This window comes from Lytechinus pictus, chromosome 12 (assembly GCF_037042905.1).
Source record: "Lytechinus pictus isolate F3 Inbred chromosome 12, Lp3.0, whole genome shotgun sequence".
In the NCBI taxonomy this organism is placed as follows: Eukaryota; Metazoa; Echinodermata; class Echinoidea; order Temnopleuroida; family Toxopneustidae; genus Lytechinus; species Lytechinus pictus.
Genome location: NC_087256.1, coordinates 23,295,998 through 23,317,535, shown reverse-complemented (window position 1 = coordinate 23,317,535; position 21,538 = coordinate 23,295,998). Strand labels below are relative to the sequence as shown.

The 21,538-nt window shown below is 37.2% G+C and overlaps 2 protein-coding genes across 4 annotated transcripts in view; one reads left to right on the top strand and one right to left on the bottom strand.

Moving 5' to 3' along the window:
* Positions 1 to 918, bottom strand: part of LOC129272280 (cytosolic purine 5'-nucleotidase-like) — a 40,625-nt gene extending 39,707 nt beyond the window's left edge. Inside the window, exon 1 of one of the 3 annotated variants that reach the window (XM_064107985.1) lies at positions 452 to 918. The gene's annotated coding sequence lies outside the window, so the exon portion shown is untranslated. Of the gene's footprint in view, positions 1 to 439 lie in introns of all 3 variants that reach the window. The other 2 variants (XM_064107983.1, XM_064107984.1) reach the window with 2 other exon arrangements.
* Positions 919 to 6,277: 5,359 nt separating this feature from the next.
* LOC129272585 (cilia- and flagella-associated protein 43-like) overlaps positions 6,278 to 21,538 on the top strand; it is a 46,455-nt gene continuing 31,194 nt past the window's right edge. Inside the window, exons 1-10 of the mRNA XM_064107317.1 lie at positions 6,278 to 6,457; positions 10,019 to 10,272; positions 11,037 to 11,133; positions 12,120 to 12,287; positions 13,210 to 13,399; positions 16,066 to 16,261; positions 18,609 to 18,838; positions 19,623 to 19,739; positions 20,371 to 20,451; positions 20,997 to 21,249. Coding sequence (XP_063963387.1) covers positions 6,429 to 6,457; positions 10,019 to 10,272; positions 11,037 to 11,133; positions 12,120 to 12,287; positions 13,210 to 13,399; positions 16,066 to 16,261; positions 18,609 to 18,838; positions 19,623 to 19,739; positions 20,371 to 20,451; positions 20,997 to 21,249 — 1,615 coding nt within the window. The 5' untranslated portion in view covers positions 6,278 to 6,428. The remainder of the gene's footprint in view (positions 6,458 to 10,018; positions 10,273 to 11,036; positions 11,134 to 12,119; positions 12,288 to 13,209; positions 13,400 to 16,065; positions 16,262 to 18,608; positions 18,839 to 19,622; positions 19,740 to 20,370; positions 20,452 to 20,996; positions 21,250 to 21,538) is intronic.

The following is a 21,538-nucleotide window of genomic DNA, read 5'->3' as shown; positions in this document are numbered from 1 at the left end:
TGGAAAAATCTGTGAGTTTTTAGTCATTTTTCATATTATTTTCATCAATTAGATCATATTTGTTATATAAATTTATGTCAAGTATCACACTTGATCTAGTTCGATAAGGTCATGATGTTTGGGTGAGGGAAGAGGAGGAAAATAGTCGATGCTTTTTTTGGCCATGCTAGTGTATACACACGAGAACGAGGTTATATTATAACCTCGTTCGTAGGATGAGTGGGTACTCCATATGAATGAAGTTGATGAAATTTTTTTAATGTGATTGGTAAAATGTATGATCAATTTAAATTTGAATTTATAAAAAGTATTCAGTCAGTGTTTACTGTAACTGTTATTTGTGTTAATATCATTAATATCATCTGATATCTGATCATGCCATGGTTTATAGCTCTATCAATCATTCAATCCACTGACATACCAAATAAAAATGTTCTACAATTAATCTCACCTATTTTCAAAATGTACCGTAACGATGCCACGAACAAAGAATTTCCTCTTTTGAGTCTTTTGTCTTTCTAAACCAGCTATGAGTATGAATATGATGACGCTGTCGCTGATCAATTGACAGACACGTCGTCAGTCGTATATACTATATCGTCGCGTGCCGGTGCCTGCCAAACAAAGCACCGCGGACTCGCCAGCTCCTTCCCGATAAACGCAGTCAGAGTGCCGTAAGCAGTCCTTCGGCTGTCCAAGCTGAAGTTTGACTTGTATTCTCTTAGCAACTACCGTAAACCAATTAAACCGCAATGTCACAAATCGAATATCTTGTTGAGGTGATAAACGTATTGGAAGTGTTATTAAAGAAAGAAGTAACCGTTCTTGGTCTCTATGCCTAGTTTTGTTAGAGGTTACGTGGCGTCTGCACTCAATTTTTGACACAATAAAAAACAGCTGGCGCTTGGCTGCGGTGTGATCGATTTTAATACCGGATACCCGGGTTATTTTATTGTGTTTATGCGTGAGCTGATGCAACGAGACGGTATACCGCTGGAATCCGACTACCGGATTTCTTTTGAATCGCTGAAATCACGGATGCTGGGCTCGGTGCCGCCCCCCCCCCCCCCCACCACCCCCCAAAAAACTCCAATAACGGGCCCCAGTCGGACAGGCGCAAAAAAAAAAAAGGGGGAGGAAATGATCGAGGGTAGGTGAAATAGAAAAAAGACAAGATGATCAATGTAAATAAAACGAGAGAAGGGGAATTGAAAAGTGAAAGAAAAAAACTTTATCAGGTCATATTTCATATTTCGCATTGCCTTCATGGCCCATTTGTTTTTTTTTTTGCTTTTCAAATTTTGTCTGAGCAAAATCACCTTTATGACAGAGGGACAAAATAATTGCAGCTCACTTCAGTTCACACTTAATTTGTTTTTAAAATGTTGGTGTAAATAATGTCATAGATCTGTCTGTGTTATTTTGAACATTATGCTGTTACTTCAATGGTATTTTGTTTATTTTGTAAAAGGAAATGAAACTAATTTTTTTTTTCAGATTTCGAGAGAAAACTCTTTTTGTGTTTCCACTTCCCAGGCCCCTGACTGGGCACCTCGAGTGAGATATCCTCAATAGGATGAAATTTGGCTTAACATTTGTTTTCATGTCAATTTTCTCAAATTATTCTGCTCGCGGTTCTAGCCGATTCAATTTTTCATTATTTTGTTTCTATTTTATTTCAGCCGAAATTGCTATTCGTGCTACGCGATCGAACATTATTTGATTATGAGAGGCGTATACTCTTCATGAATTCACAAAACAATCCTTGAATTGTTTTTTCAGGTCACTTGGCCTATTGAATATCTTCATCGCTTCAGCATTCACATAATGGTTTAGTACTTAGATACGCAGCCTGCATGTTTGTTCATTTACAAAGGTATTCAGATTGTCCCGTTTTCAGGTGTAAATATTCAGCTCATGCTTGGCGCAAGGATCATTTATTCAGGAAAATACCCATCCTTTTTACGATTACAAAAAGTGAACAGAATGATTATGATTATTTATATATATATATATATATATGTATATATATATATATATGTATATATATATGCTTATACCAGTTCATGGTAACAAAGAGTGCTTAGAATGTAAAGTTTTAAGGTCGGAATATAAAAAATATCATGATTAGTGAGATAATGTTCTCTTCATAGTCACTGCAAACGGTTCTACAAGGTCCGTATACTCAGGTCAGTTGACCTAACGAAGCGCTTTGTGCGTGATATATCTTGATCGTGATAACAAAAATTACTGAATGATCAATATTATTTTCAGGTCTGAAACTCTGAATACGTGCATGAAATATCCCAAATCGCTATCAGGTTACCCCCCCCCCCCCCCGCGGCCGCCCATCTATTGAAAAATCCTGGCTACAGGCTACGCCAGTGATCACGATATTGGCCCATCCTCATGCACAAAAAAAAAGTTTTGGCGTTTTTCAGCAAATCGACAGAGATATTAAAGGACAATGTCACCGTCATAAAAAGGTTTATTTCAATCAAAAGTGAAAAATCCAAAAAGCAGACAACGAAAATTTGGATTTTGTTTGATTTCTTTGCTTTTCGAATTTTTTTCATATTCTCTGAAGTAGTGGCGTAATGAGCAAAAAGCAAACAAAACACAACAAAACAAAAAAGAGGGGCCATTTATAATTATGGCGTATCGGGCAAAATCACGAGAGAGCAAAATATTGACTTCTTTATTACAAAAATCAAATTTTGTGATAGATTTTGACATGATATTCAGAAAATACTATCATATTATTTCAACCCTCTCTCTCTCTCTGTTTTTTTTTTTTTTTTTTTTTTTTTGGGGGGGGGGGAATACGATCATCTGATTATAATTAGATGATGTTATTTGAACATTTTTTTTTTGCCCCCCCCCCCCATGTTCAAAGAAGAATTTTATTAACTGTAATGTATATTAAAGGAGAATGAAACTCTTGGAGCAAGTTAGCTTTTGTGAAAGCAGAAAAATCAAAGAATAAGATCAACAAAACTTTGAGTAAAATAGGACTAGCAATAAAAGAGTTATGAGCATTTGAATGTCGAGATCACTAATGCTATGGAGATCCTCCCATTGGCAATGCGACCAAGATCTGTGATGTCACACACGTACAACTCTCCCATTTGGTCACTGGAAATATACCCCAAAACATCTCTTTTTGCTCATTCTAATCATATGACAAACGATTCATCAATGATATAATGTTGTGAAACCTCTGTACTTGTCATCTCATACAGAGAACACCTCACCTTGTGATAGACTCTATAAAAGTGAGAATATAAGTGAAATAAGTACTAAAGTAATGAGGGAGTTGTACGTGTGTGATATCACGGATCTTGGTCGCATTGCCGATGGGAGGATCTACATGGCACTAGTGATCTCAATATTCAAATGCTCATAACTTTCTTATTATTCATTTAATCTTCCTCAAACTTTCAACAATATGTTTCTTTGATTTTTCTCTTTGATATGGATTCAGCTGGTTTCAAGGGTTTCATTCTCCTTTAACCATGACAAAAATTAATGTACTTTTTAAAAGCCTATAGGGCTATCACAGGCTTTATTTAAACATGGAACTATTTCGTAATAGGTCCATGATTTAAATATGTAAACAATCTGGTTCGGACGTAGATGCAATCGGTCGAACATGACTTGTGAGGGCGGTATTAAACATCCTTTTACTCTAACATAGTCTAATGTTTGGAACAAGTTGTTAATAAAAAAAGTTACTTTTAAAAACTGTTTAAAGGTTTAAACAACTTTAGTGACGGGCTATGATAGGCATAGAACGCACTTAAGCTTCAGTTCAACAGCTGAGTTTTACAGTGTATAATATTTGGATTATTCATTGAATTCTGATGCAACATATACATATGTGATGTACACCAAACCTCATTTGGGTGTATATAGATTTCAATCTCACTATTAAAAAAAAAACTTTTGGGTGTATATCAACAGATAAATTTATTACTTACCTTTTATTATTTATATATTTAAATTTGCAAAACATGCCAAACGTGGATCTATTAAAAAGTTTTGTGAAGAAACAAAAAGATATTGAATATCTCCTTTATAGCCAAGAAAATAAATAAACGTAGGGCCTACAGAATATTTTAAAACTGTGTGGCGATTGGATATATGATTCTCATTTTAGATCCAGATATATAGTTGCCCCTTTTCCATTCTATTTGTTTTCGCATCTTAACTTGTGATTTGTATTATAGTCCACACAGTAATATGCTATGTGATTCTACATGCAAATTTATTACGCCTGACCTCCATCCGCCCCACATTTTGTTTTTTATTGATTTATGTATTCCTGCAAAGAATGTTTGGCATTGAAACCTACAAGTGTTTTTTTTTTTTTTTTTTTTTGGGGGGGTGGGAATGCAGTACTCACATACATACCAATGTTTTGCTTTTATTTACAGAATGCACCTATGAATATTCTTAACAGAAATCATCATCATATCATCTCCTTTTTTCTTTTATTCCTTTGTTTATGCGATGTTTATTATTTTTGAACAGTTTCCAATCATTTTCCATTACTATTGTGATTGTATGTGATTGAATACTGAAAACGCATTAAAAATGTGTAGATAATTTGAAAATATGGTCCACTGGCTGGAGATATTTATATCTCAATAATAAGAGTAAAATTCACAAAGCAAAATTCTGAAAATTTGATCAAAATCGGATAACAAATAACGAAGTTACCCGCGAAGCTATTGAATTTTAAAGATTTGCACTATTCCGGTGAATCAGTTCTAGGCATGTATTTATGAATAATTTATTAAGTGGGCTGATGATGTCATATCCCCACTTGTTCTTTTTTATATGAAATTAGGTTTATTCAAAAAATTTCTACCAAGAACTAAAACAATTGGATTGACAATTGATTAAGTGCATTAGTTATTTATTGCCGCAACTTATTTCATCATATTCATAATGGAGACACAAGAGTTACACAGTCATGTATGAACAAAATGAAACATTTATGATTTCATGTAATAACATAAGAAAAGTAGGGATGTGACATCATCAGCCCACCTAATGAATATCCATGACGATGTTCATCTATATAATTGTTTTCACAAAATATTGATAAACTTTAAAATTTAATAACTTCATTATTTGTTATCCGATTTTGATGAAATTTTCAGCATTTTGCTTTGCGAATTTTACTCTATTTATTTAGTAGATATAGATATTTTCGGATTCTACCATTGGATCGACATGTGTGACGTCACAAAATAAAACTTAATTCATTGACGGATTTCCACCCGCAAACTTCACCAATATAACCCCTTTTCCTCTCATTTTCATGCTTTTATCAAAACCAACTTGTTATCAGAGTGAACTTCTTTAATATCTACTTGTTCACCCCTTAATCCCTATATCCCCTTCCTCCCGACGTACCTCCAATGATGCATGCCCCGCCTGATCGAGCACCGCCCGCCCTTCTGTGATCCACTAAAATACCCATAATATCTAGCTATAGGGATGAGGAGCTGTCATCTGACCTGATAATGAAGTGAATGACTGACAAAATCCGAACAGATCCGGGAAAAAGCCAGTGAATAAATAACTAAATTAATGATGAATCAATGAATAAATAAATAAATAAATAAATAAATAAATAAATAAATAAATAAATAAATAAATGAATGAATGAATGAATGAATGAATGAATGAATGAATAAATAAATCAATAAATAAATAAATGGTATTATGGTAGGCCTAATGGTAAATGTTGGTGATTTTTTTACCTGGGATTGCAAAGAAAGCATGAATGCTTGTAAGCAAGTAACCAGAGGACCGACGGCTTGAGGTCCTCTCCGAGCTAGGGACCTGGTAATGAGGATTAATGCCTTACCAAAGGGCACTAAGTAGCGAACCAAGTGGGAATTGAAACCGGGTCACCGGGATCCGAGGGCCCCGCTCTACCGACTGAGCTGAATAAATGAATAAATAAATAAATAGGTAAATAACTAGATATATAAATAAATAAACAAGTACCGGTAAATAAAATATAAGAAATTAATAAACACATGAATAAATAGATAATTAACTGAATGAATGAATGAATCGATCGATCGATCGATCAATCAATCAATCAATCAATCAATCAATCAATCAATCAATCAATCAATCAATCATTTTTGAAGTCCAATGCTACTGTATAATTCATACAGACTGTATTAAAATCATTGTAATCAACGACTCGACTGGAGCGCGGCCGCTGCATGCACTGACCACTGGCTGCCGGAGCGAGCGCGCGCGTTCAGCGCACGCGTACGTGCGTGCTTAGCAACGAGAAGCGAAACTTTGCAAAAATTGCACACCATTTCCCGAATTTTAAGACAAAAATATTAATCGGATGCTTGTTGTTGATATTAATGACAAGAATTTTCAAATAGAGAATGGATTCAGTCGGAACATTAGATGTCAAGTGAGTATTGAAAACAATCAGTTTGATTGTGGCGAGCTAAATAAGCCGAGCTCGAGCTGCTGCTTCCCGAAAATTTGGCTGAGGCCGAGCTCGATGCCGTTGTGTACCGGTACGGTACGGGAGCTTGCGCCTGGTGCTGTGGGGTTCCACGGCGGCGTCAAGCTAGTGTTGCCTGGCGCGTGGCGCTGAGACTGAGAGCCAAGGGCAAGGCCAAGCAAGATCAAGGGCAAGCCCACTCACACGTACGTAAGGGCACTAGTATTCAACCCGTTTGGAGAGTTTCCTCAAATATATAGAAATATAGAATTTACCTGAATTTCAGACCCGTCTTATTTCCAAGAGCAAATGCTGGTTATTCTTTTTCCGTTATTTTTTTCTTCAACCAGTTGACTGTGTGCGCGGGCGATCGAATTATACGGCGACGGATTTTGGTACTAGTATTCAACCTAGGCTAGCGATGAAAGATGGCCCTGTCTCTCAATCTGCCCTTGTCCCATCCGACTAAACCTAGACCATTTGAGATGAGACCAAACAGGGAATTAATCAAAGCCAGAGATTTACATAGATCTAGGCCCTAGATCTAATTTAGCAATCTAAACCCTTTTGAGATTTGCTATCAATCCTCACTAGGTTGAATACTAGAGTAGAAGTTGAACCATTCAGTGCAAAAGGCCATCGCCGCATAATTCGATCCTCCGCGTATACAGTCGACAGATTGACAAAGAAAATATCTAGCATTCTAGGCCTAGGCCTACAACAGATTACCCTGGAAATAACAAAGGTATGAAATTAAGATAAATTCCCTATTTCTAAATATTTTGGGGAATATGTCAAAATCTTTGAATTATGCCGGGTTGAATACTAGTACCCATACGGTATTGCGAGTTTTAATACTAAATTACTAGGCCTAACCTCGCAATACGAACGTGTGTACCGGGTACGCAGTGGATTTTTTTAGTTGTTGGTTAACCATTATTAACATAACACTTTAATTAACAGATAGATAGATAGATAAATGGATTTATTATGATAAAATTTCAATTAGCACTGCCTATATAATTTTATTAGCAGCCAAGGCAAAGGCTGAATTACATGAATTTGTACAGAGTAAAATTTCAGTAAACAAACAAGCAAAACAGTAAAAAAAAAATTAACAAAGTATACTAATAATTATAGATCTATACCTTTAACATAATGAACATTTTAACATGAATATATATTTAACCAATGAAATGTTGAATGAATAACAATACATGTAGATTAAAGAGTGGATTGTATGAAATAATACTTGCTTTTTTTTTATAGAAAAGAACCAAACAAAAGCTAGTATTAATTAGGGTCAAATTGAAAGAGGAATACATATGCATTCCATACAAAGGATTTCTAAATGAAATGGTAATCTGGGTTGGGATTGTTCTCAATATGTTGATAATGATTCTAAAGAAACACTGTGTTGATGACTTCTTCTTCAGGTTAAATCTGCCTCCTTCAGGATTGAACATTCTTGCAGATGGTTTATTTGGCATGTGTGTATGGCCAGGTTTAGGTGTGCAGTGCAAAATATATACAGGTGCAAGTAAAAAGTCCCATCTGATTTAGCTCTGGCCTTCCGCCAGTCTCAGGCGGAAGGCTTTTGGAGAAGAGGCATTGATTTTGTAGGAAACGGAGTCATGAATGATAATCATAAAGAATTGTCTTTGATATGAAGATAAATCGCGTGCCCTCTTTAGCTAATTAGGCGAAAAATTTCGGAAATAGAAGACTGATCCATATTTTATCAAAGAGAAGAGAAATTATTGCTTAAATGTCGCTATTTGAGGGATATTCATGATATTAAGGGGAATTGACTTCACATCGTTCTGTAAATTTCGTAGAAGGACTTGATTTTGTTAAATTTTGTCTGAAATTCATGCAAAGGCCATGGAAGTGTTGCAATTTTGCATGCGCTGTGCCTTCAATTTTCCTCTACACGGGGGCATGTAATGCACCCATGGGTGGGGCAAGCCAGGCCCAAGGAGATAGCCAGGAGGCTCCTAACGTTAGAGAGTAATAAGTCATTCTTCATTAATGCTGGGAGCCGGGCCGGCTTGAACTCGGAACCCGGCGAGTTGTGGGGATTTCCCCTCCCACCCCGGCCTGCCAGGGTCCAGGTCAAGGGCAATGCAAGGCCGGTCCGGGAACTTAAGTTAAAAACTTCAATCAAAATTCGTTATTTTCCTGCATATTTTTCAGAAAGGTGGTAAGCTAATTGTATGTGATATAGATTTATCTTGATATTATTTCTTCCTTTTTCCCCCGTCAAAAAGTAAAATTTAGGAGTTATCATGGAGGATGCAAAAGCGCACCCTTTCTCCATCTAGACACTGTAGTTAAGCAGCAGTTGTTTGCTCCACCATTACGAACCCAATGGCTGTCATCCATCTGTGTAGGAGGAGGAAAAAAGAAAATCAGAAAATGTTGAAAAACTCTGAAGAAACAGTGGATTTATCAGTCTAGAGCGAGATAATCAAACCATTTACCTCGATGCGTAAACTGAGGTGATATTTCTTCCCAAATAATCTTAGGCCTACTAAATTGATCCGTAACATGAATTTCATCCCCATTGGGCATCGGAAACTACCTTATTTTTGCTTCGATCGCGACGTCTTTGTTTAAATTTTTAGTCAAATTTTGCCAAATGAACGTAGAGGGCAGCAACACTGTTTGTTGACATTGTGTTTGCCGTATGTAATCGCTAATTTCAGCATAATTTAAGAAGAATGTACAGCGGATGGAGACCCAAATCTGAGAATTTGAATGGTGAAATCAAGATTGAAACAGAAATAAAGCTGTTCCTGATGCTCAATGAGGTTGAAACTAGGCCCGTTTTGAAAGTCCATTTTTGATGCACGTGTACATGGCGTGTTTTTCGGTCATGTACATGTTGTTAACACTTAGAGCCAGTTATGTTAATTCCATTCATGAATTCATCGTGCATAAATTATCTCGGCACGAACATGCGAGCGAGACTCGAAGTAGGATAAAAAAAACTTAGAAATTAATGGGAAATAGGCATCATAATTACACAATAGGTTTCATTTTGGGGAAATATAAATCAAGTAGTACTAGTAGTTAAGTACTACGAGGGCGCGGCTAAAAGGTCATACATGTAGCTCATTGGTTTATCAGGCACAAAATAAAACTTAATTCATTGACGGATTTCCACCCGCAAACTTCACCAATATAACCCCTTTTCCTCTCATTTTCATGCTTTTATCAAAACCAACTTGTTATCAGAGTGAACTTCTTTAATATCTACTTGTTCACCCCTTAATCCCTATATCCCCTTCCTCCCGACGTACCTCCAATAATTATGCATGCCCCGCCTGATCGAGCACCGCCCGCCCTTCTACCTATGATCCACTAAAATACCCATAATATCGCATGAATGAGGGTTTCCAGGGCTCCTGTGCTTTCTTCTGAATTTGCAAACGTTCACATGGGGGGGGGGGGGGCTTCTCTTTCAGGACCTTTTCATTATTTTGTATACTTTAAGATCGATAATCTCTTTTATATCTATAGATGGGCACAGGGTTACAATGGCTCCCAGGCAAGTTTTGTCAACAAGAACACGCTCTGTCACGTGTGTGGAAACAACATCAAATTTATCGACGTCACCAATAACAAGGAGACGGTCTTCCCCTCACCTGGAGATGGAGTGGGCGCCCTCGCTGTCAGCGGAACTCAGCATCTGATAGCCTTCTCGGAGATGTGCCTCAACCCGAGGATCTTTGTTTATTCTTATCCATCCCTCGTCAAGAGAGCAGAATGTAAAGGTATGACCTTTTTGTTGTTGATATCATTTATTTATTCTATTCCAGAAAAGTAACAAGTTTTATACAAATGTAATACAGAAGGTATGGGAAAAAAAGAAATCAACAGCTTGAGATGAATGAAATAGTACACAAGTTACAAAGTAATGGATTAAAACTTTTGTTTGCCCTATGGGGAAATAGATTTTTAATCTCGGGTGTTGACATTCTTTATTTTCATATTTCTAACAATGAAACCTAGAAACATGTCTTGTTTATACAACTTCAAAATATCTGAAGCTCCTCAAATTCATGAGTTTGTTATGATTATATGCTATAATAGAAGTGAAAATAATCCACATGCCCAAATTTTACTCTACTCAACTCATACATGTAGTAAATGGGTATAATTTCTTGAATGCTTGTGTGCCGATGGGAAGAGGGTTATTAAAAACTATTAACATGTACATCGTAATCATGGTAGGCAAGTAATACATTTTTTTTTAAGGGGCTATTTTTCACAACTTATTGCCTATAGTACAAGTACGTCTGCAACATTGGATAAGATTCAACGTTGCAAAGAATGGGGATTTTCCAGGGCCCTTTTTAAAAAGTTTCCACGGCTCTTTTGAGCAAGTTTCCACGGCTCTTTTGAGCATTTCGAGGGCAAAATCGCCCCCCCATCCCGTGTATTTTTCCCCCTGTATACAATCATGTGTGACCTCTTTGGAAAAAAAACAAACCTTTGTCATGGAAGATTAAAAGGATAATTTTGCTTGATATTGCAGGCGGAGCAAAGTTAGAATACTCGGCCATCGCTCTCTCCTACACCCACCCATATATGGTGAGCTGCTCAGGGATTCCAGAATTCTCTGTGTTTTTGTGGTAAGTACGATATGATAATGTCAATTTGTTTTACTGGTTTATTTGAAGGAGTTATCTGACTTATCCATTGGTAATTTAAGTTTGAAGGAAAAATAGAGTGTCGTCTGGAAACTTCGCTATTGTTGAGTTTTAGTACTTTGGCATTTGTTTATTTTCATAGTGATAGCTCATGTCATAATTTGATCTTTCAATCATTCGTTTGCTTTAAACCTTAGTTTATTCAAATATAATTATAGTTTATACATGTATAAATTACTCTCTATTTATTTTTTAAACCATGCAAAGAGAAATAGACCTTCCTCCCTTTGCCAAAAGCGTGCAGGCACTATAATATCTAGACCGGGGCCCGTATTCTGAAGTCAGGTTTAATAGACCATGGTCTAACTCTGTGCTAAAATTATGGGAAGCCAAAGGTGTCGGAATTTTTATTAAGTTGTACGTTTCTTATATTTACTGTGCTCTTTCCTGAATCATCGATGGTGAAGACAATCATTAATCTATACTTCCTAGACAATTATGAATGATTTGAGAGCCAAATGAGCTGAAATGTGATATATCTACTGATAGTGATTTATGTAACAATTGGCTATCCATACTTAAACCACAACTTTAAACCTGAGTTTAAGTTAAACCCGACTTCAGAATACGGGCCCGGGTATTTTGGGAGTTCATATGGCCGGGGGCGGGGGGGGGGGGGGGGGGGGGGCCTCCCAGGCCCCCCTTGAGGTCTCGGCCGTCGACCGTCAAACCAAAAGACGTTAATAGATGCGAGTCGCTGCTACCCTGTTTGGCGTTCAACAATTTAAGGGAGAGAGCAACCAAACATCGATCTGGCGTTGGTTACTAGTGGCTGCTGGGCCCTAGATCAATTGGGCAAAATGGATTTTTGGAGGATTTCTATTTCAAACAAAGTATGAATTATTGTTAACTACGATAAACCTTGATTGAATTGAATTGAATTGACATGAACTTTTTTGTTGAATCAGGAACTGGGAGTCTGGACAGCTTCTAGTTACTGAGATGATGAATGGCTTGAGTGCAACCCAAGTCTCCTTCAACCCGACCGACTGGCATAAACTGTGTGTGGTAGGACCTAAACAGCTCAATGTATGGACCATTGAACAAGCTGATACCATGTATCACCTGACTCCAAGGTATGTATTCATTCCTTCCTTCCTTCATCCATCCGTCAAATCCCTCCATTCATCAAATCAATCCACCCATATATTCCGCCTTCCAACCATCCATTCATCCATCTATCCGTCCATCCGTCCATCTATCCACCCACCCATCCACCGTCCATCCGTCCGTCCTGCGGTCCGTCCGTCCGCCCACCCACCAATCCTCTGTCCACCCACCCACCCATCCATCCATCCATCAAACCAAGTCTCCAACCCTGGAATAATCATGTACCATGATGTATTACCAAATTTTTCGAAGTTTGCGCAATGAGAAATCAATCAATATTTGAGACATTTTGTACATTTGACGTTGCATGATGACAAAAAAATGGAGTATGAAAAACTCTACACTTGAAGACAGCTTGTATGGGCATTTTGTATATCTAGGTATCTAATCACAAGAGAAAACATGGATTGGAAATGTTTAGTGCCAAAAAATAAGCATTGTGAATGTAGAAGTACTTGTTCCAAATAGAATCATTTCAGAAACAAATACTAAAATCTAATTTCAATACAGTTGTAGGATACTTGGCTTATATAAAAGATAAAGTGCATTAAAGGGGTATGATGTTTTTTTGTTTTTTTGTTTATCTTGGAACAACTTTTAGATTATTTCACTTTTATATTTTGACCATAATCCATCTCCTTGGTGTAAAACAGTAATTTTATGACATTTGCTCTGCGGGTAATTGATCTGATGAAAATCTGTACATGCAACAAAACTTAAAACCAAACCCCAAAATACAACCCTATACCCTATTCATTGTCCTGATATTTTCAACATCAAACCTTATCACAAACTTGCTCCTATATCTTTTGAGAAGATAAGACAAGGTTATTTTTTCAAGAGCAAATAGGTAAGAACCTGAATTTTTACTTCTGCCTTCTCAATCAGCCAATTCACCCTTCCCTATGAGAACGGCCCCGACGCTACCACGCCCCACCCTCGACTACCAAGCCGGGCAGCCTCTCACTATACCGCTATCCCGTATGATTTGGAGCTGGATGACGCGGCTGTGGCCGGACTGGTGGGCGACCTCGCTGTCGACTTCGATGCAGGAATCTTTGATGAGAACAGCAGAAAGGTAAGATTTTACCAGAGTGTATGAAGCTGTCCATAAAGCGGTTTAGCGCCACTTGGTCTACACCGGCTTTGCTTTCTTCCGTTTGGTCTTTTCCCACATGGTCTAATCTTAGGTCATCTACAACCAGTTCATCTACTAACCATATGGTCTAATTGTCATTTAGCCAATTTAATATTAATGATAATAATATTTTCCATTTATATAGCACAGCTACTATAATTGCATATACTCTACTGCACTTGATGCTTGGTATCCTATTACCCTGGCTGTAGCTGAGCGGCTATATAGGCGCTTAAGGACGTTCCACAGTTAAAGTGAAATCCATGTCATTTTCACCAAACTTTGCACATAGATACTTTAGAACCTGAATAATCGAAATATGCATAAATTAACATGGGTCCATGTGCTTGATTTTTTGCTATAGAGCTTCAAATTTCACTCAAATGGATGTTCTCAAGAATTGCGCATTCAAAAGAATTTGGCATTTTTAGACCTCACGAGATGCACTACAGTGTGTTTAAACCTGTATTACTCAGTCAAAATCCATGAAAATTTCATCAAATTTCGCAAGAGAGTTAATAATTGTATCTTTAAGATTGGGAATCTATTTATAGTGCTATTTGTTGACTGTTTTAAGTCTAACAGCACTATCAGTTCTTAAAAAATAGCGTAAAAGATAACAAAAACCTAATCTCAAAAATGTGAAGTTTCAATAACAAACTAGAAAGTGCAATAAATGCTGCACTTTATTAAAAATCCATGTCATTTTAACCAAACTTTGCAGAGTTGTAGAGGAAGGTATACTTAAGAGGTGTGAACAATGAAAAATAGGGGTTCATGTGCTTGTTTTCAAACTATCAGCACTTTTATTAGAGCAAATGTGCTTTTTAAAACACAAAAAACGCGCCAAATGCTTTGTATCCATCTGAAGAAAAATTAAAAACCACTCGTCCATTTATTCAAACTCGGGGTCATATTCATCATTCTTTGCAGCACTGCAGAGTAAAGTATTATGAAATTGTAGAGATACTTTTTAAAAATGGTCCATGGAATAATGCAAATTTTTTAGCTTCATAAAATAACGCATCGTATTTGCAGCTAGAGCAGATAAGGAGAAATATTAGCTCATACCTACAGCTAATTAATCACATGTTCATCCATTGTAACGTCAGCGCGCAGAGTGTAAAATATGCGCAGATCATAATGCGCACAAACATAACTGTGGAACTTCCTTAAGCATTCAAGGAATAAATCCTACCTGGTACCCATTCACCTCACCTGGGTCGAGTGCAGCCCAATGTGGGTAAATTTCTTGCTGAAGGAAAACATGCCATGGCTGGGATTCAAACCCACGTCTCTTTGATTGAAAGACGAGAGTCGTAACCACTAGACCACGACGCCCCCATTATTTCCCATTTGTCTATTAAAAATTACCATGTGGTAATAGACTTTCTGAGATGTAGACCAACTGCTTCTCGAGAATAAGTTATGTCAGATATCAGTCAGTAACCTATCATTTAGGTACTTCATAAGCCAGTCATTTGTAAATTGATGTATGTATCTGGACTAATCAAATTCTTTAAAAAGTTAGGTGCAAATGTAAACAAGATAGCACAAAGCGCTCTGCCCAGATTCACACAAAGAAACTCTTGACATCATTCAATATGGCTCATGTTGTTATGATTAATCATTTCGAAATCCTATGATGCGAGTCATGATGTCATGATGGATTGTTTTGGTGTCATGAATTTGTCCTTGCTTCGAATGAATTTTATGATTTGTTTGTGAAATGCATGTTTATTAGCATAAGGGGTACCATTTGCCTCACCATTTCTGAATGATATGAAAAATGTTTGCTGAGTTTTATCATGACTTACCTCACCATTGTTGCATGATATGTGAATGAGACCTATTAAAAAAAAGCCTGTTTACTAGTGATACAAATTCATGAATTATATTTATTTCCCCTGTGAACATTGCAACAATATATTCCTTCAACCTGTCAGTGATAGATCAACTTCTGTACTGAGAATCTTTTTTTTTCCTAACTGTACTAATGGGGTGCTGCAATTAAGGGACCTATGTTTGATTCCAAATCAGTCGTGAGTCACAAATTATTTTTGATTAAACACAAATTTGTGGTAGGTTTGCATTCAATTGCAACTTCGTCTTTCGAGCAACACCTCCTTATGCTTGATTTTGGGACTTGTGCATAATTTGAAATTGAAAGTAAGTTTCTTGCAACACCTCGTGGCCAGTATTATGAAGTTTAACTCTATAGACCATCATCTTACTCTGTGCTAAAATTATGGAAAGCCAAAGATGTCAAAATTTTTTGACATTTTATGTTCTTAATATTCTTATGTTTACTGCAGTCTTTCCTCATTCTTTAATGGTGAAGAAAACTGTCTTATTTATCATTCCCAGACAGTTATGAATGAGTTGGGTGTCTAATGATAAATAGAACATCTAGTGTTAAGATTTGTGTCATGATTTAAAGACATCTTTAGACAAGAGTTTAAATGAAACCTGAGTTCGGAATACGGGCTAATTTGTGTGGTAAGCTAATAACAAGCTTTCAGACAATATGAATAACCTGAATTTAAAAATCATGCATACAGTTAAAATATGTTTGTTAATGGGTCCATTTGCTTGTTCCCTTTCAGGTCGTCCCTGCTTCACATTGCTGGACACCAACTGGAGATCTGTTTTGCGGCTGCCAAGAGGGTCAACTCCTGAAGGTGGATACCGAGTTGAACCACATCAGAACCCTTGCCCGACCTACCGCCAGCACCACCAGTCTAAGGAGGGAAGTGTCACTCCTCAGCACTCTTGACAAACGCATGCCCAGTATGCCTGAAGGTATGGATGGCCTCATGTTCATTCCTGTTTTGTGTCTCGTCAAACTAATCCCAGTGGAAGCTTGCCATAGAGCTAAACCTGGATGATTGTACAAACCGCATTTTGTTTGCACCGTTGATTTGTCGCTTATTAGAAGGACAATTCCATGAAATATATACGTCCAGTCTCTTATTTGTGTGACCTTCCTGTTATCTGTCTCTGATTTCTGTTTGACAGTCAGACCGCAGGTCCCTATGCTAATGAGCAAAAAGGCCTGATTCATCCAAATCATCTCGTGGCTGAATCCTCCTCCTTGCAAAATCTTGTGATTCGTGAGATTTTCTTTCTCTAAGAATTTACCTGTTTTAATCTCAAGTTAAATGAAATATTATTGCACCATTAGATAGAGTAAATGTTACTCTTTCATATTGGTCATTTATTTTGTATACAATATTTTGTTAAATAAGTAAATTTCTGGCCTGAAAATGTGCCTCAAAACTGAATTTTCTTCCTCTGTTTTCTTTTGCAAATTGTGCAAAACTTTTTATTTTGAGCCTCAATGATATCTATATCACCATAAAGCTGAACTTCTGTACTTTCTCACAATGCCACTCTTGACATGCGGCACCTTTTAATCGGGTCAAGATCACACTTTTCCCACCAAGGTACAAGACGAGATTTCTGAAATTTTGTACTTGCATGAAATCCAGAGTTCTGATTGGCTGGATAAGGTTCACAGAACAACAGGCGCGGGGTATTTGAGGAGATTACCACATGGGAAGTGTGACCTTCCCATGAACCCAGGTACTGGAACCGTTGGAATTTGCCAGTGTGTGGTCTCTTTGACCAATCAGAGTGCAGTATTCTTGTTTTCAAGCTGCTTTATGTACTTGGCAAATGAAAAGTGTGATCTTGACCCGCTTAAACCAATTTCTTATTTTGAAACCTATATCATTTTAAAGCATACATATTCAGCTTTATCATGATCTAAAAATCATTTGGGCTCAAACAAAAATAAAGTGTGAAAATAGCAGCTTTTGTCAGGTGAAAATAATTATTTTGTAGCATATTTTAGATCAAAATTTTAACCTATATTACAAAATCTTTGAATAAATTCAAACACATGACCTGAAAGAATGATTCTTCTTCGTTACAATGATACCAAATTCATGAAATTCGATGCACAATTAGAGCAGCAATGACCGAATGAAAAGAGGTGTTTTGGTCCGCATCAAGCTCGTTAAATATGCAAAACATCTCAAGTCATGAATATCACTTGGATGAAAGAAGCCACTTTCTTGGGACCTGCCGTCTGACTGTTGATATGACAGTCCCTTATGCTCTCAAATGACGATGAGCAGTTTGATGTTTGATCTAAATGATCTTTGGCAGTTAACTATGAAGTGAAGTAAGATTTGAGAAAAGTTGGGGTCAGCCATACAAAAATACTTATATTTTAGATTTTTTTTTACAGAACTGCCCAGAATGATTTTTTTTCCAGTGTTTCAACTCATATTGAGCAAATACAGTTCTTTGAGAAGTAAGGTTGTTGCAGAGTGCAAACTATCTTTCATAATCTCTGCAATAGGCCTAGAGAATATTGTGTAACACAGAAAATTTAGGGAAGGAGGATTAGACTGCAGACAATTTTTGATGAGAGAGAGAGAGAGAGAGAGAGAGCAAGAGTAAGATGGAAAGAATTGGGAGTGAGGCTGATGGAAGCTTAGGAGCTGAGGGTTGTGGGACAGCCAGGGGAGCATTTCATGAAAGATTTGTCTGATGTTTTATCTGACAGTGGCCATAGTAACAGTGCCTCTTGACCAATCAGAATCGAAGAAAGTTGTCAGACAAAAATTTTCAACTTGATGAAATGCTTCCCTGATCACGAAAGTCGATTCACCTTATCGCATATAGCTGATACTCAGTGATACCAGTCAATAGCAAGAATTTCCTTCCAAATACCTGGATGTGGTGTGAGGGGTATTCGGGGTTGGCTGTTCGAACCGGGAGTACCCCTCACAGCTGATTGTCGTTTTCCAGCATTAGGAACACCTCAACTTTTAAAAATCCCCCGTTTTTAAACTGCTAACCGCTGAATTTTAAACATGATTGTTTATACACTTTAATAATTCCTTGCAGCTAGAAAACAATGAATTTTGCACTTTCACAATGGGCATAACTTGCTAGCTGTAAAAGGTAGCCTTGATAAAATGCTACGCTAACTGCTACCGGATGTCCCAGAAACTATCCTGGATGTTGATATTGATTGCTGATATCACCGAGCATCTTTGCTATGCGATATAAGAAGAATTAAAGATACTTTGTAAAGAGAGGCTCACTGAAAAAAAAATTCTTTTAATTTGTACAGATGGTGAAGACAAATCCATAAACCCTGGTTCAGTTCTAACCGAGGGAAGCATGGCAGCCTTGGCTCTTCACCGCGACGGTCTGTTCTGCGGGGGAGATGATGGGATTCTGAGATGTCTGGATATCACTAAGAACGTGGTCCAGGTCCAGGATAGTTTCACGATAGGCTGCCCGATCTCCTCGCTGGGCTGGTCTACGACCTACACCAAGCTTGCCGTTGGCAGTTCCAAGGTAAGATGATTTAATAGAATACTGTGAAATTCTAGGCTTTCATGTAAGAATTTCTTTGTACAAATGATCTATTTATATACAATCACGTGGCGCACTATCATTGCCATTATTGCAATTCAGGGAAAAATACACCAGGGCTTGGGGCGATTTCACCCCCATAATGCTCAAAAGGGCCCTGGAAACAGAAAAAAAAACAGCCCTGGAAAATCCCCATTCATTGTAATGTTAAAGTTTATCCAATGTTGCAGATTTAGGCACTAAGTTGTGAAAAGTAGCACCCGAAAATAAAAAATAAGTTTTTGCATGTTACCATTAGCATTCCCAGCATGCAGTGCATGGAGGAATTAATCCTGTCAAGTTCTCCTTCACCTAGTCTGGGACTGATAATTATTTTTTGAAAAATAATTTGTATGCACTGATAATCAATATTATTCATATCATATATATGATTTTGATGAAATTGCCAGTGTTTTATTTTGTTTTGTTTTGTTTTATATGTTTCCTTTTACCATGTTCTCAAATTCAATCCAACTTCTTTTTTGGGTGGACTACCGCTTCATTTTATTTCAAGTTATTTATTTAGTTAGTGATGCTATGCATAGAACACTACATCATAGCGTTTATGTAGTAGAAAGAAACATCAAATGGAAAACGCTAAAAGGCTGCATCTATAATGGGTAAGTTTTCAATTGTTTCTTAAATCTATTAGAAATGTTTCAGGGCTCGGAGTAATCGTAAGCATTGATCTAAATGTGTCTGTATACTGGTATCTCCATTAATGCAGGGTTCAATTCACATGTATGACCACACCAACCCAGGAACGGCTGAGCCCGTTGTGGAATCTCACTTCGGTAACTTTGTAGGTGTGTCAGTACTGGCCCCAGGTACCACGCACTGTGTGGTAAGTATCCAACGTTTTTTTCCCTTTAAAGCAGAAACGAACCATCAGCTTTAATAGCGCCACCTCAAGTCCTCAATTATTCACATCTGGCCAGCATAAATCAGCATTCTGAGCTGTGTAGTCTTGTAATATAGGCCTACACTAATTCACCAGTCAATACATTCATACCACACTAATTATGTTATCGAGTAGCAAAATAAGTACTTTCCTCTCAAAAACATTTTAATTTCTCTTTATGAATAAAATTCATGGTTATCTTAAAATGTATGATTTTAAGACTAGTAGTTTATATTACACTGCAATATGGGAGACAGTAAGGTGTTGGTAAGTTTGCCTCCCCTTAAATAACCTGATATTTTTACCAGTCATATAGATATTGTACATTGCCATTTTTCCAATAAAAACAGAAAAAAGACCATGTATCAGAATTTCTGAGGAAAGTAATTTAATCAAATGTTTTTAAATGATAGGACATTTAATATCTCTATCCCAGTAATTGGTATAATAATAATTCATGATAATGATAATAATATACATGTATATACAACTTGTTGGATGACAAATGTTGGTGAAATGATCCTGTACTCTTACATAATACATGTGAATGTGCCCTCTGTTTTTATCCATGCAGTCTGTGAGACTGAATGGAGAAGTCCAGATCTGGAGCCTCGAGGACAGTCGCGTTATTGGAAGTGTTTCTGTTAACACAACCGTAAGTGAAAATCTGAATTATCATTATTATTTATTTGGCAAATTGAAAATTACTTAAAGAATTGTTGTAAACTGTTTGTGTTTTTTTTTTTTTTTTTAGTATTTCACAATATTATCGTTTCATATAATTTACCCTTTCACAACTATATGTAAAATTTCTGAAAACATATAGAGACCACCTAGCCGTTGCAATGGCCTATTCTACGGATATAAATTGATAACTACTGTTCTTGATGATGATGAGCAGCATTTGTATAGCGCCACTTATCTGTAAATAAAATATAAAAGGCGCTGGCTGGCTCCAATATGTCACACACTTTTTACAAAGTTCTTGTTACCCTTAAGGTGTCTCAGGTAGGACACTTCAGAGAAATAAGGACTTTAAATGTTGCAAAAACAAGTCAACACTTTTTAAAGTGCAGAACATTATCAAAACGTGAGGAATTATTTAAAAACCTTCCAATTAATTAAAAATGAAATTTTGACATGATCTCTGCTTGCTGATGTGTTGGATAATTTCCCTTTAATCTATTACTACTAATCCAGGCTTCATGCATCGCAGCAAGCCCGTCCTCCAGCACTGTTGCCGTAGGTACACTGTCTGGACACATCTGCTTTGTGGACGCCTCGCGCATGGAGCAGCCACGCGTGGTCAAGAAGCACCACGTCCATCGGATGCCGGTCAATCACATCAGCTACGATACCGAGGGACGCTTCCTGTTCTCTGCTGGGGAGGATGGTCATATTATCGCCACCGACGCGAGACCTTCGACCGATTTCAAGATCCTCGCACAAACTCGTAAGTTTAGAAGACAAAGTGATACAGGCCCTGTAGAAATAATGAAGCGTCTATCAAGTTGGTCCATGCGGTAAATTCAAGCTTTACCTGTGTCATTGATTCTGATTTGGATATTCAATCTACCCAGGGGGCCTGCACACTGCATTCCGGCCTCGTCTGGTAGTGATTTGATTGACAGCTTCAGATATTGTAGGTGGTCACAAAAGTAATTAAATGAGATTATGTGGTTGTACCAACTCGGGCAGAAAGAAGGCCACAGAGTAAGCTGGTAATAGGCCATAAAAATAGC